Source organism: Heloderma suspectum, chromosome 7 (genome assembly GCF_057233095.1).
Source record: "Heloderma suspectum isolate Gila_16-S chromosome 7, 16-S_ref, whole genome shotgun sequence".
Classification (NCBI taxonomy): Eukaryota; Metazoa; Chordata; class Lepidosauria; order Squamata; family Helodermatidae; genus Heloderma; species Heloderma suspectum.
The window spans coordinates 31,943,653-31,959,315 of record NC_139464.1 but is presented as its reverse complement, the minus strand read 5'-3'; the positions used below and the strand labels follow the sequence as shown (position 1 = coordinate 31,959,315).

The window sequence follows — 15,663 nt, the reverse complement described above, 5'->3', positions numbered from 1 at the left end:
ACTGCAGTAAAAATGATATAATCTCCACTTTCTGGGCCAACATGCACCAGGCGTACAATAAATCATGTTTATTGTAGCAAAATACCTGGCCAGGAAAAAAAACAGACGCCTCTAGGAGAAAAGCATTCTGTGCTACAAATTGACGTTGGTTTTATAGTAGTTTAGGTGTGCGATCATGGCTGGGGAATGCTGGGAACTGTAGGACTTTTTTCTGTCTGAACATGCATAGGATTGTGCCTTAATAGTCATAGGTTCCCTGAAAGAATCCTGCTCATTGGAACTGGGGAAGGATGCTGAATTCTATCTTACAGAATCGAGGCTGGCCCAAGCCATTTTGCTTCCTGAGGTGAAAGGACAGGATACTCCTCCATTTTATGCTGACTGGTGGGGTCTCCAAACTTTTTGGGTCTACGGGCATATTTGGAAATCTGAGAAACTCTCAAGGGCACCATCCCTAAATGGTAGCCATGCACACCTGCGTAGTCACAAAATGGCTGTCAGGGGGCCTGCCAAACCGGATACAGGATAGAAGTTGGGTTTGAGCCCCAAATGCCAAGCCACATAATTGCCCCCATAGCACACAATGAAATACCTAGTTTACTGAAAAGATACTGGTTATGTTCAGAACCCACCCACCACAAAAACAAATAAACAAGCCAAACTATCACACACACCCCAAAAGTGAACAGACAGGCAAAATTACTCCCTCCAAAAAGCAACACACAGGCAAAACTATATCCACGAAAAAGTGGCTGGTGGCCAGAGATCTGCTTAGCAGCTGCCCAAGATAAAAAAAAAGTGTGTGTGTGTGTGTGTGTGTGTGTGTGTATATATATATATGGGGAGTGGTGGCAGGGTCAGCGGGCACCTAGGGGGTTGCTGATCCCAGTAATATATAAATATCACAAACACACACACAAACGACCTCCTTAGCCATGGTACAAATACCCCTTAGCCGAGCCATCTCCAGGTTTTTGAGGGCCCTTGGGCAAGAGGCCCTAAATAGACCCCCTCCCTCAATTGAATCCACCCTTCTCACCGCCATCATCTTGCTTCTTATCCTATTTACAAAAGTAGCCAATGGTGTGGAACGGGCTGGGAAAGACACAGCATGATGATATATCATGGAGTCTATACTACTATACACCTTACAGGAACTCGAGAGACCTCCAATAGCACCAGGAATGCCATTTTTAGCCACTGTCCCTGTATTTAGTTCTGCCCTGAGAGCTAGCTTGTGAGCCACTTAGCTGTTTCACTTATGGTGTATCTACAGTATAGTCACCCCATCATCCCAGGGAGCCCTGGGAAATGTAGGTCTGGGAGAGGGGCTAGGGATTTATACCACACAATCCTAAGCACCTCTTCAAATTACAGTGCCTAGGATTTTTGTGGGAGGTTGGGGCGGGAGGCGCAGGGAACCACAAAAATAACGTTAACATTTAACAGTATCAAGTTTAGACTTCGGATGCTGGAAAACGTGAAGCCAGTTTGGTGTAAGGGTTAGAGTGTTGGACTGGGACTGAGGAAAACCAGGTTCAAGTCCCCAGCCAGCCATGAAGCTTACTGGGTGACTTTAGGACAGTCGCTCTGACTCCCAGCCTAACCTACCTCACAGGGTTGTTGTGAGGATAAAATGGAGAGGGGGAATGGCATGGATGCCGTCTTGGACTCCTTGGAGTAGAAGGCGGGATATAAATGTAACAAATAAATAAGATAAATAACTAAAGTGCAGTGGCCTCTTCTCTCTGCAGCTTAATGGCTGGAATCATTGCTGGGCTGCTTGCGGAGGAGGACACGGATAACTGCATCCGGATGGGCCTCCTGTCTGCCAGCCTCTCCCTGCGTTCTTATGAGCCTATTTCACCACAGATCAACAGCAGCACTGTGAACGTGGCAAGGCTGGAGGCTCAGAGATGGCCTGTAGCAAAGAGGTGGAAGCTGCCTGAGGCCTCCCAGCTCCACCTAGAGTAGATGCAGACACTCCAGCTTTCCTTGCTTCCAACTTGGGCCATTCTTTGAACCTGAACCAGGTGCGTTCTCTGATCATAGCAGAGAAGAGGAGGAGGATTTGTTACCTATTGATCTCTCTACTTCTCCCCTCCCTGTTCTTTATTGCTATGGCTGTGTCTGCTCTGCACTAAAACCATCATTGTCACCATCATCCAGAGCACAACTTAAAAACTGCACACCAAGAACAGTGGAATTCTACAGCCTGCATCACTCCTGCAAATTAAAATATATTTACACAAGTTTCCTTAATTTGCACACGTTCTGCTTCTGCTAGTCATCGGGAGAGGGCAGTGCTTTATATGCAGGGCAGTGAAGACCCACCCCGTTACCTCCAGATATCCTACGATTCGGTGCTGTAGTAGTACATTTTGAAGTGCAGGTGCTCATTGTGGCAGCCCCATAGCCACGCCCCCAAGGAGAGTCCAAACATCCGGCTGGCTCTGTTGATCCATATCAACAAACCATTTTCAGCAGTTTTCATCTCTACCAGGAGCAGGTCTTCCATAAAGCTAATGGGTCTGAATTGCCTAGTCAAGGCCAAGCCATCCCAAAACACTTTGCGTCACTACGAGGAGTAATACCTTGTTGCTGGGAAAATTAATTTCCTCCCAGCTACTGTGAGGACTGCAGCTAAGCTCGGAGGGGACAAGGAAGTCTGGGGGGCAGGCGTGGGTTAGCAGATGACATCCACGTCCCTGCTAATAAAAAAGTGTTGGTGTTGCGACCCTGCGAGCCCTGGTGCCGCTACACCACTGCTACTCTTCTAACTTGGGAGATTTGCTCATCAGGCATTGCTCATCTGCTTTAAGGTGTATGACCCTGATCCAGCTGGTCACCACTAGAGCTACACACTTACCGGAGAGTAAACGCCATTGTCTGCAATGGAGTAAACATTCATAGGATGCATTTGTAAGTTCCATTGAACCTTAACAGTGGCAATAACATAAGGTCCTATTTTTCACAGCAGTATTGTACATTTCAATGCTGCTGTGAAAACTAGGACCTCACATTATTGTAAAGGCATGCATGGATCAAGTCATACAGCCCATTTTTAGACTGGGAGCTCTCTTGGGACAGTGGCCTGTCTATGTTTTGCTTATGGAACTCTGTAAAACTTCTGTATGTATAAAAAGTGCTATGGAAACCATGGAAGAGAAGCCACTGGATGGCCAATGAAAGATTACACCAAAGAACACGGTGGAGATCCAGGTATTGGAAGTGGCTGCCACGCAATGCATTGCATTTAGGTGAGTTTGCAGTGGCGTGCAAAGCATTTTACACTATCAGGCGTCAGATGAAGAAATTAAAACAAGGCCCATTGCGGCCACGGTAATGCAAGTCAGCAGAAGCGAAAACCCAGACTGCAGTTGAATCTGGAGTGAGCTCATCTTGCAAACTAGTGAAGAGCAGATGATTTTCAGAAATGATCTGAGTCCAGTGGGAAAAAAAAGCTATATTGGACTATAAAGCACAACTGGACAAAAAAGAACTTCTTCCATTTTCTATCCCCCCACAAAGAACCATTAGAAGTAAAAGGAATTCTTCGCACTATCTGTTAATATTGTTCGTGGAAGACTGAAGGTGCAAGAAAGCCATTTCAAAATGGATTGTACAACTTAATGTTATACTCAAGACAAGTGTTCAAGGCAGAAGGCTTCACGTAGTAAGTTTATAACAGGCAAGATTTGAACTGGGCTGTTCATCTCGGTCAGGACACTGCTAACTTTTTATCTGAGCGGTTCTGGTTTATGCAGGAGGTGGGATCAGATGTGATGTTTCAGCAGATTTAGTCCTGGGCCCTGTCTATGCGGCACCGCTTTCACCTTTAACTCCGTTGCAACTGTACAGCATTGCACCTTCGAATTAGCTTCTGCTGTGATGCACTCGGGATTTACTGCAGGCTTCACCAACAGACTCCACCCTGCCCTTTTTTTGCCATTATATGTTAATGCACAGCTGTGCAGGCCCATGGACGTGGGGGTGCGACACGTCATTGGCTGATTTGTATTTTAGGGGTTCTGTTGTGTCTGTCTGTCCCTCATTAGGCAAACGTGGGTGTTCTGTGCTTCTTCATTTCCACGCCAACTGTTTGGCAGTGCCCCAGCCTGAGACTGTCATGATGGTTCACACTCACGCAAGGTGTGAGAAGTACATGCCTACCCATTGCTCTGAAATGGTGGCCAGAGCGAAGTTGGTCCTCCCGCACCCCCAGCCTTTGGGCACCGAGTCCAAAAGCAACCATTGTGAAGATACGAAGCTGCAAAAATTTGCAAAGTGTGATTAAATAAATGAAACCGCATCTCTGTGCCTCTGTAACTGCGCAGCTGCAAAGGGACAGGGGCAGTAAAGGGGCGTCACAGAGCGACACAAGCACTGCGCACGCCTACACCATGCCCACACCACGCCCACTGCAAAATGTGAAGTCAGTCTGGGGAAGGGACAGGCAGCTCGCAACCGTGGGAAAACCCGCAGCAAGCCAAAAATATCACAGCAAAACGCCTCCTTGGAACTCCACATTTTCCCGGAGAAAACCATGGATGGCTGCGAAGAGGTGATTGTGTTGTATGACCTGAAGGACCTCGACTCGCAGCTGCCCTAGAGTAAAAGGCTCATGTAGATGGGGCCCTGGTGGCAGAAAGTGTTTCATCCTCAGCTGCTCAACTGACAGTCTTGATTTTCAGGCTTTTTCTGTGCCTGGGGACTAATTCAGAGAAAAACTTTTTGTGGGACACTTCCTATGATCCCAGTTATGTGCTGCACAGGACTGGCTTCTGACGATTTTGCTACCTTGAGCATGATACCACATGATGCAAGACACCCACGTCAGGATCTCTCACAGAGGAAGCTGGAATTAATACGTCCTAATAGCCTCTGCAACATTGCCAGGGATCCTAGTCCATGAATGCAATATGACTGCATGTCCTGCCTTTGTAAAAACTGGTTTACAATATCGGTGAGGCAGGGGTTCTCGAAGTTTTTTCTCCCAGACCACTTGAGAATTGCTCAGGGTGTCAGCAGACTACTTAGGGCACAGTCATGTCAGGATGCCCATCAGTCTCTGAATTTGGAGGCTGACGGGCATCCAGTGCAGAGCAGCAGGAGCACCAAGGAGATTTTTGCCTTCACACTCCTCCCATTCTGCATTTTTGCTAGTTGGGCTTTTTTGCCCATCTAGCCGGGGCTCTGTGGAGCGGGAGGGAGGGAGGCTGGGGAGGCCAAAGGATTCTTCGTAAGCCAGCCTTCCCAGACCCTCCTTGCCCACCGGCATGCCCCCTTTCCCTCCTCTCCAAGGTATCTTTTGCGACCTCTGCAAAGCAGCCAGCGTGGTTCTCTCTGAGCTGCCCGCAAGAGGGTGGGGGTGGAGCTCAGGCTCCCGAGTCTGAGGTTGGAGTGCTGTCTCCAGCCTGGGAGCCAGGAATGTGTCTAAGGGCCATAGGATTGCTCCCTCCACACATTTGTTGTGTTCTACCAATCAAGCACGTGACTCATTTAACATCACAGGCCCTTGGCCAGGGTCTTGTTAGCTTGTTCGATAATCTGACCCTGGCCAAAATGGCCTTGATCTTGTCATCAGAAAAAATAAAATCAAGCAGAGGGCCAAGTGCAGATATTCTCCACTGTTCCCAATCTTTCTGTGACCATCGCTAGCCTAAGGTGTTGCATATTTATAATAAAGAACAGCGGTAGAGGGCAGGTGAGATTTGGAGGTGATGCATGTCAAAGATTCCCCATCATCAATTCCAGGGAAGTGAAAATTAGTTGCAACTAGGGTTGCTAGAGGAGTTTGTTTTGGCTGCATTTTTAAGTGAATGGACCTAATCCACACTCCCCGAGCTAATACGCAGATCCGAACACAGTTATCCTTCAGATTGTGCGATTCTCCACATTTTGTGATGGAACCTATGGCTCAAAAAGTGTATATAGAAGTGCACATTTTAGAAGAAGCATGCACAAGAATGCATATTTTTAGGAGAAGGTGTATACAGAAATGTGTATTTTAGGGAAGGTGCGAACGTTCATGCAGTTTGAAAAAAATGAATGAACAGGACAAAACAGTGTTCTGACTGAACACCTGCAAAGCTGACATGGAGCGGAAATAGACGGCTCCATCTTTCCATCCCTACTTGCAAAGGTTGAGGAGTGACCATGAACAAGAATGATAAGTTCATCTGAAAGGGCACTGAGATCAAGCACTGATATACCTTTATTCATCAGAGAGACACTTTGCCCAGCCCAGACAAGCATTTTTACCAGCAAAGCTCACTCCATGCCTTGAAGCACCTGCTTAGCTAAAAGGAAAGGAAAGAAAAGAAAAATGTTCCATTATCGCAACGATGGGGAAAGATGGCATTAGGCACACACTGGGATGGGAGCACATGCTTGCTTTTACAAAGATGTTGGGTGTTGCTAAAGGGGTGGCGGGCGGGTGTGTGTGTGTGTGTGTGTGTGTAAAGGAAACAAGGAGGGAATTTTCCAAGCAGGAGGTGCAAGCTAGAATTTCAATATCACAAAAAGAAAAAAAAAAGTGTGGGGGGGGGGCGGGGGAGGGAGTTCAGATGCATAAAAGGGCTTCACCCATTCATACAGAGAGGGAGAAAGAGCGAGAACACAACACATGCATGTGTGGCTGCTTTTAATCCCTCCAGCAAGCTCCAAGGTAACAGCATCCCCTTTGCCCAGATAGCTGGGAGAGGAAAAAATACGACGAAGTATGAAGGTTTCCAAGGTGGCCACCATCGCTGTGCTTTCGATGCAGCTTTGTTTCCTGGCTCAAGCCAGCGGGAGGGTGACTGGGAAAGGGCTGGTAGCTGACAATGACCCCGCTGGGGCTGCAGTGGCCAAGAAGACTCTTGACCCATCCCCCGAAGGAGACGGAGAGGTGGGAGTGAGAAGGCACCCTTCCACCAGATTGCGGAAGGCAGCGGGAGACGCTGGAGCTGGCACCCAAGGCAAAGTGGCAAGCAAACCCCAGCTGGGAACCAGCAAGCAGAAGGCCAGTGGCAAGAGGCTGATGCCCCCACTGCCCCCACCAAAGAGCAAGAGTCCTGGGCTTCAGACCCACTTGAAAGCCCATGGGCAGTTTAATATGGATACGGTGAGTAAGATCTCTTCGCATTTACTACAGGCCCTTCACTGTCAAGGCACATCTCTCAAGGAAGAAATAGGATCAGTTCTAAAGTGTGAAAGTTAGAATAGCAACTCATCATAGGGCAGCGGTGAGCAATGCGGGGGTGGGGAGGAGAGGGGGCAAGTGCACCACAAATCAAGCCTAAAGTATGAAATCCTGGCACTGTAGTGTACGCTACATTGCCAGTGGTCTAGTGGTAAAATTAGAAGTGCAGGCGCTCATTATGACAGTCCCCATAGCCATGCCCCCAAGGAGAATCCAAAAATGCAGTCAGTTGTGTTGATCTATACCAAGGAATCCATTCTAGTAGTTCTCAACTCCACCAGAACAGGTCTTTTGTAAAGCTAATGGGTCTTAATTGTCCATTCAAGACCAAGCCACCCCAGAATATTTCACATTATGCCAGGGATAGCTCATAATATATTGTTGCTGGGAAAATCCATCCCGCCCCCAGTTACTGTCAGGATTGCAGCTAAGCTTAGAGGGAACAGAAGGATGAGGGAGCGGCAGATGCCATCATCCCTGCCAATCCAAAAGGCCCAGTGCTTCGCCACTGTAGGCTACACAAACACCCCTGCCCAAGCCTTGGTGTGGCTGTGCCCTTTGTCTACTGGGCTGGGGAGTAACTAAAATTGCAGCCCTGCTGAGGCAGAGAGGAGGGCAAGTCTGCTACTGTGCCATATCCAGGCAATTCTGCTCCGGTCCAGGAGTGCCACGAATGCCATTTGTCATTTGTGGCAACCACGCAACTGACATAAGGGAGGAGGCTGGCAATTCTCAGGCCTCCCAGGACCTGTTTTGGGGACAGGTGTTTTCTTTAAAGGGCAGCACTGATGAGTGCCTCTTGTAAATGTGTTGCTGTAAGGCCCTTGGGCAAATTATAGGGCTGAGCAAGGGCCTGCAGGTGGAATCACTGTGGCCCAGACAAATTCACAGAGGAGAAGGCTAGCCATGGCTACTAGTCAGGATCAGAGGCAGCATGGCTCTGGATAGCAGATGCTGGGGAACACGAGCACCCTTGCCCTCATACCCATGTTTCGGGCTTCCTAGAGGCATCCGGTGAGCCACTATAGGGAAAGAGGGTGCTGGGTCACATAGGCATTTTGTCTGATCCAGCAGGGCTCTTCTTATGTTCTTCTAGTGGAAGGCAAATGTCCCTTTGCAAATGTAGCAGCAGCTCTAATTTTACAGCTCCAGAAAAAAAAAAAGTTCAGTTTGCAGGAAGGGGGAGTCCACAGTGACCTGGACAGTTGTGCATGGTCTTTGTCCATATGGGAGGGGCCATAGCTGAGTGTGACACAGCCCCTGCTTTGCATGCAGAAGGTCCCAGGTTCGATGCCCAGCATCTCCAGCTAGAGCTAGAAAGAATCCTGCCTGAAACCCTGGACAGCCATTGCTGCCACTCAGTGTTGACAATCTTGGGCTAGATGGACCAAGGGTCTGTCTCAGTAGAAGGCAGCTTCCTAGGTCCCTCTGTCATGACCAAACCCCAATGCTAAGGCATTGCCAGTGGGTGACCTGTCAACAAGTCCAGTTGCACTCCTATGCCTTTAAACAGCTATATGACAGCCAGAAGTTCAACAGGAGCAGCATTCCTCATTGCTGAGAAGCTACATCGAAGCAATGATTGACTATTTAAAAGGCACCAATCCTCCTTTAGGGTTAAAAATGATCTATTTTGGAAGTAGCAACTGTAATAAAGTATTGGGTATCAAAAATTCTGGTGGCTCTTGATAATCATAAAAACGTTGGCCTGGCAAGGAAGACACTACAACATGGTCAATAGTGCTGCTTTGGAAAAATAAGGACTGGAGTCATGAGCAATTCTCTTTCCCTCCCTTCTCAGTATTCCTGTCCTGGGATACAGTCGAAGGCCTGCAGAAAACCATCAGACTGTGATGGCTGCTTGGGCCTCTACACCTGCAAACTGCCAAGGGGGAAGTGTGATTTAAAAGCGGTTTCCCGGCAAACAGGTACCACATAAATGCAGCCAGAAAACCTAATATACAGGTGAATGTGGGGTGCTTCCACTGTGCAAACAGATATACTCTTATGTATGAAAGTTCCCAGTACAGCTATAGTTCTCGCTGACGTGGTAAATCTGTATCTGGACTGTAGCTCTAAAAGTGTGTGTGGAGGGCTGGGGGGCAGGGGTGTAACACAATATTATGCTGCGCCATGCAAAAATAAAATAACTGTCTACACAGAAAAATAAATAGCAGGGGAAAGGGTTCTCACCAAGCATTTTCCTTGATGTGCTAGTATTCCATATGGAGGGTTTTTGTAAAAAAAGTGTATATATGGAGGATCATTCCATCAGGTAAGCCCCCCTGCAGGTGGTACAGCTAGAAACAGGCTTACTAGCTTACAAGAAGAAACAGGCCACAAACAGGGTTGACATTAAGGGTGGGCATGGTTGGACACCTGCCAAGTGCCCACACCCCAGCAGGGGCCCACTGACAAGTGCCCCTTGGAATTGCGCCTCTATCATTGCAACCTGCTTGTTCACCTGCCTCTCGCTCTGGCCCAGATAATGGTGGTGATGACAATCACTGGCTCCTGCCTGTCAAGCAAGCAAGCAGTAGCAAGGATGAGAAAGAGGGTGAGGACCAATAGCAGCTGGTAAAATGGCAGTGAGGCAGTGGATTTATTGGGCTGGTTCGCATGATTGTAGGATGGTTAATCAACCACAGTGGTTCATTAACCGCCGTCGTTTTTCCACATGCTGGCAACTCCAGATTTCTTCAGGAAATCAGAGCAATGGGGGATTGACACTTCCACAGTCACATGTAACCTGGGAAGACCTAATTAATACTCTCTAACTAAATCTAGATTGGTAGACCTTCAAGAGGAAGTTTAGCCCTGCAGTTTTATATATCTGTATTACTATATGCAGGTCATTGTTGATAGGTTATTTCATGCTTGGTGTCAGTTGTATTTTCATGTTGTAGTGTTCATTGACAAAATAAAAAACCCCACCTCCCAAAAGTAACTACCCTTGAGTCATGTGAACCAGGTCACTGAGGGAGGGGGTCCACCGAGGGTGTCTTGCCCAAGGGCCCTCAAAAACCTGGAGCTGGCACTGGCCAGTCCTCCAAAACATTTTCAAATGGTGCTGTGCTGAAAATTTCTCCCACATTTTTTTTTTTTTTTTTTACCATTCTCATTCAATTTGATAGAAAAGAAACTGCTTTCGAAAAGAAACTCAATGGTGAAGAAATTTCAGAGAAATTCTCATGGGCTGGGTTTGGGGTTCTTGGCCTTACCTTCCTTAGGAGGTGGCTGAGTGAGCACAAGTATCCTGTTTTGCATTGTGCAATCATCTCCCTGGCTGCCTGTGGCCCCCTCAGCTTCCTACACTTCAATTAAAGCCCAGTTTAAGGCACCATGAGGCAATTCCTCCCATAGGGCTTTTTCAGATCAGGACATGAGGGCAGCCTGGGAGGCTAGCTGTGATTCGGCACGTTCAAAACCCCACAAACTATAAAACACCCTGAATGAGGCAAAACAATGGCAGCCTCTTTCGGGGTGAGGGGGATTTTTCAGGATATTGGAGGACAGATTTTGGTAGAGCACTAACTCTACCTCATCCCTGGACTGGACATAACACTGCCCCCACCTCCACTGTGGTGGATGCAAACTGAGGGCCAGCCTGCCAAGATACTGTTGCAGCATGAACCCCCCACCCCAATCCTTACCAAAAAAGAAAGAAGCTGTGCTACAAGCTCTGCCAGTGGGGAGCCCTGCCTGGGAGAATTTCTCCTCCCCGTGGAGAAATATGGTGAAATTGTCTCCCAAATTTCTCTGCCCACAAGTAAGTTGGAGAACTTCAAGAGGCCATTTGTGCACAGCCCTAGTTTCAAATACTATCTTCAAGAAGTAGGCAGCAGGGGGCTCTGTAGGCACAAAATAAGGCTCTAAGTACAAAGTGAGGAGACAACACACTGAGGATTGTTCCCACCATCTTTGTATTCCTGTTTGTACCACATGGGCATTTCAAGTTACACAGGGACATTCTTACCACCGGGTCTGGCATCTGCCCCAAACACCCTAGGAATGAATGAAACAGAAACCTACTGAATGGTCCGCAAGAGGGGGGAAAGAGGCTGGAGAGTCAGGAACAAGGAAAAGAAGAAGCACTATTGCAGTTACTACAAAACCACATTGTTACTACTCACTCCTTGTACTTTAAAAATGGAGTAAATATACTACCATGTAATCTGGAGGGATGAACCTGGATTAGAATCTCTACTCGGCCATGAAGCTCATGGGGTGGCCTTTGAGAAGCAACCTTTCTTTTGCTCTCCCTCAGCCCTTTGAGGCTAGGTTGGGAGTTGTTTTGCAAGGATAAAATGAGAAAACCTCGGCCCTGTGCTCCTTGGAGGAAAGGCAGGAAAGTAATGAAATAATAAAAGGTCCCTTTCTTACATTTGCCTTGTGTTACAGAATGGGAGCCACTGGGCGTGGTTGCTTCCTGCACTGCTCTGGTAAAATAAGCAGCTCTGGGGAGCCCACGCTCAGCGCATCTAGGAAACAAGCTGGTTTCAGGAGGAGACGCACTATAGGTTTCTTTCCCACAATATAGGCCCAGCCAATTCCTGCCACTTGAAAAAGTGCCACTGCTATCACTGAAACTTGGCACGACCTAGAGGTGGCAGTGGACACAAGTGGTGCCTCCACATGAGCCCAAGGCGTTGACTAGCCTTCAGTCATGTGGGAAAGATTCAGAGTCACCAGGGCTGCTTCCAGACGAGCATTTATTGCGGAATTGCCATGGGTTGTTCACTTACATTTTATGGGGGAAGGGGTCCACATTCTATCATCCATTGATAGAATCTTCCCGTGTTTTTCCAACACTGCTCCTGGCATTTTTTCTTACCAGAGAAAGTCTGAGGTGTGTGTGTGTTTTTTTTAGAAGAACAGCAGAGAAATGCAGTCTCCACATGTGTAGATGCTTGTAGTGCTACTCTTTCTTTTTAAGAGGTGTTTTCGATATCACAGCTCAAGCACCCATTCAGGATAACTTTTGCTGTGGGAGCTCTTTTTATCAAGTGTTTATTTTTTAAATTTACCTTTTAAGTAGTGTGAAAACTCTCTCTCTCTCTCACACACACACACACACACACACACACAGTACCATCACCACCAGCAGCTAAATGGAAGAGTGTAATAGTACTATACCCGCATAATACAACATATATATATTTTTAAATGATGGAGGGGAAATCATTTTCTAGCTGCCAACATTTTAAGCCAAGAGTTTAATGATGCTGACTAAAAAGGGTTTTTTTTAATTATTTGTTTAAAATTAGTATTATAGGGATATAGCACTATAACCCTATAATGCTATAATACTTTTTAAAAAAAAGTAGCATAGTGCTATACCCCTATAATGCTAATTAAGAAAAAAACATTAAGCAAAGACATTTACTTGCTAAAATGATGGTGGCTGGAAGCCCCCCGCGCCCCTCAATCATTCTATTGCTTTAGGGATATAGCGCTATAACACTCTTTCATTTGAGTGGTAGTTTAAGCCTGGTAGGTCACAACCTATGTCAAGGCCATGCCCCTTAAACAAACCAGTAGGGCTAAGGGCACTGGTGTGGATGGAACATATTGGTATGTTCACACATAAAACACACACTATCCCCCAATAGTGTGGAAAGTCAGTTGTAATTCCACTTGTAACTTACTGTGGAAGAACAATGATTTATTAGTGCTAGGAGCTGTCTGCCTGAAAGCATCCTAGGAAAGGTTGTCATCTTGATAGCATTGTCAGAAGTAGTACTGAGGGCAGGTTTTGGAACTCAGGACAAAATGCTTCTGCCAGGCTACCCAGTCCAAGAAAACACAGTCAGCTACAAAACATGGATCAGGCTGGTTACCTACTTTAGAAACAAGACAGAGTGCTAAGGAGGCAAACCTTCTCTCTGCCATTGTACTTAGTCCTCCTGAAGATTGTCCCAGCTCTGAATACGATTGGAACTTGGGATTTCCTATTAATAGTATTTTGATACCCACTTACTGACCTTTCTCTGTTCAAAAAGCAGTGTGTCTATCAATGGAGAAGAAGGGTATCCATGGCTACTGGTCATAACATCTGTATATTACCTCCAGTATCAGAGGCAGTATGCCTCTCAATACCAATTGATTAGGAACATGAGCAGAAGGGTGCTGTTGTGCTAATGTCCTACTTGTGAGCTTCCTAAAGGCATCTGGTTGGCCACTGTGGGAACAGCATGCTGGACTAGATAGGCCTTTGGTCTGATCCAGCAGGGCTCTTCTTATGACTGACAGCTCAGATAATCCATCTATGCTTGAAGGATGATGCAGAGGTTGGTGTCTTAACAAAGAATGTTCCCCTCATGGCTTGTCTGTTTGCTTTTTTCCCTGCTCAGGTGGTTTCTCCCAGAGTCTCCAACATCGATAAAGACACTTGGTTCCTGTAAATTTTTTTTTTAAAGGATCAACTAGAAATATTCCATCAGGCGTTTGTGCTTCTAAGGTTATAGCCGGGGGGAGGGAGGAGAGAGAGAATAAAATAAATTAACTGAAAATGAAAAGTGCTTTTCAATAAAATCAGACTTTGCAAGCTATAATCTACCCACATGCTATAAAATGTTAACAGTTTTTGAATCAAGAAGGACAAGCAGTTTACCGTGACTATTTGGTTTTGGATGCCTCAGCAGCTCACGTGATAAGGGACATTCAGCACCACAGGGATGAAGATAAGCAAGGAGAGAAGGGGAGAGGGTGGCCACCTGCCTGTTTCCTGGAATCACCCAAGACTTATGGCTGTTGTTGCATCAGGGCCCACTTCTACTCTGGAGTAAGAGCACCAGTTGTGATCTTGCAACTGTGTAGGAGCCCCTCCGGCCTGTCCTTGGCCACAGAGCACGGGATCAGAGGCTCAGGCTATGAGCAGCTGCTCACCTGAAATCACTCACCTCTTGTCCTGAGCCCAGGTACCCAAGCAGGTCAAGGGAAAGGAAGAAAAGACACAGGGTGGGCCCTAGGCAGGCTTTTAAAACGGTCCTGGGAGACAGACTCTGAGAAAACAAAAAGCTTGCAAAACATGAAGGATTTCCCTATTGACATTGCCTGCCCATGGAAAGGGACCATAACTCAGTGGTGCAGTACATGCAGAAGGTCCTAGGTTCAGGGCTGGAATCTCCAGCTAAAAGGATCTCTGGTAGAAGGTGATGGGAAAACCCCCCGCCTGAGATCTCTAACAGCTGCTGCCAGTCAGAGTAGACAATACTGGGTTAGATGGATAAACTGTCTGTCTTGGTATAAGGCAGCTGTTCCTATGGCCCTGTTTTCCCTCTCAGCACTGATAACAAACAGAAGGCACGGAGGAAACTCTGCCTGTAGTTGGGACTGGGTGGGTGCATAAGGGAGAGGATTCCTTTTGATACCCTACTTCCTGGTTTGAGTGAAGACACACTTCAGGGAAGGGGTTTGGAAACAAAACTCTGCCGCACGTTATTTGGAGGAGTGGAGAAAAACCACACGAACAGAAGAGGGTGGGGGAGCCTTAAGTAAAACGTGTTGCTATCCGAAATGGGAACTTTCAGTTGATTTTGAAGGAGAAGGGTGGGTGGGTGGGTGGATGGGTGGGGAATCTCTCGCCCCCAAAATAGGAACGTGGAAAGCTCCATCATCTCAGGGCAGAGTACTGGTCCATCTAGCCCAGTACTGTGTCCACACTAACTGGCAGCAGTTCTCCTGAATTTCTGATAGGGGCCTCTCCAAGCCCTACCTGGAGATGCTGGGGACTGAAGCTTCTGCCTGCAAAGCTTGTGCTCTACCACTGACCAACAGCCATCCCCCCCTACAAAAATAGTTTTATTGTTTTCCTAGGCGAACATTTACTAGAAGTGTATAGTGTGTGGAGGGAGGGCATGCAAACAGGAGACCGCCTGTGGTGGTGGGAGGATGAGGCAGTAGTGGGGGAAGGAGTTCAGACACCTCTTTTCCACCACAAATACCCCTCTTTCCTTTATCTGGCAAACACAGGCTGGGCACCTGTGTTTGATGGCATAATGCATAGCTCCGGCCCGCAGCCGAAATGTCAAGGTGGCATCTTACACCAGGCAAGATACTTCTTTATTGGGGCTCAACAGGAGAGGGCATAATGGGATCAGGTTGCACCTGAGACCCAGCCTTGGCATGTCCATCACTGGACGGCTTGCCTGGATGAACGAGTCATCACAGATCTCACACCATAGATGCAGTTGGTGGTCAGATGCAGTGCTTTTCAGTGAAGTCCCTTCAGTCATTCAGCCACCAGTCACTTACAAGCATGTGATCCAGCCCTCAGCTTAGAATCCAAGTTGAGTAAAGCAAATGGGCTAGAAGGGAACTGTTTCACATCTTTCTGACCACCAGGTGGCCTGTGGGCCCATAACAAAACCACAAAAAATCTAGGGATGGCAGAGAATTCCGCCACAGATTCGAGTGAGGCCGGATTAAATCCAGCCCCCCGGAATCCGTGGCGGAACGGCCTCCTGCCCCCCCCC

The 15,663-nt window shown here is 47.3% G+C and overlaps 2 protein-coding genes across 4 annotated transcripts in view; both read left to right on the top strand.

The window, feature by feature from the left end:
• Positions 1 to 2,260, top strand: part of LOC146339484 (uncharacterized) — a 44,080-nt gene extending 41,820 nt beyond the window's left edge. For both annotated transcript variants that reach the window (XM_084809505.1, XM_084809504.1), the window contains one exon: positions 1,755 to 2,260. In XM_084809505.1, coding sequence (XP_084665631.1) covers positions 1,755 to 1,974 — 220 coding nt within the window. In that variant the 3' untranslated portion in view covers positions 1,975 to 2,260. The remainder of the gene's footprint in view (positions 1 to 1,754) is intronic.
• A 4,267-nt stretch (positions 2,261 to 6,527) lies between these two features.
• On the top strand, positions 6,528 to 13,736 carry LOC146339483 (uncharacterized). Of its 2 annotated transcripts, none has more exons than XM_084809511.1 (3): positions 6,528 to 7,108; positions 8,988 to 9,114; positions 13,540 to 13,736. In XM_084809511.1, the coding sequence occupies exons 1-3, from the start codon at positions 6,725 to 6,727 to the stop codon at positions 13,569 to 13,571; spliced, it is 543 nt and encodes a 180-aa protein (XP_084665637.1). In that variant the 5' UTR covers positions 6,528 to 6,724; the 3' UTR covers positions 13,572 to 13,736. The 2 variants fall into 2 exon arrangements, with proteins under 2 accessions (XP_084665637.1, XP_084665639.1); XM_084809513.1 differs by having other exon boundaries at positions 6,602 to 7,108; positions 8,988 to 9,151; positions 13,540 to 13,672.
• Positions 13,737 to 15,663: the final 1,927 nt, after the last annotated feature.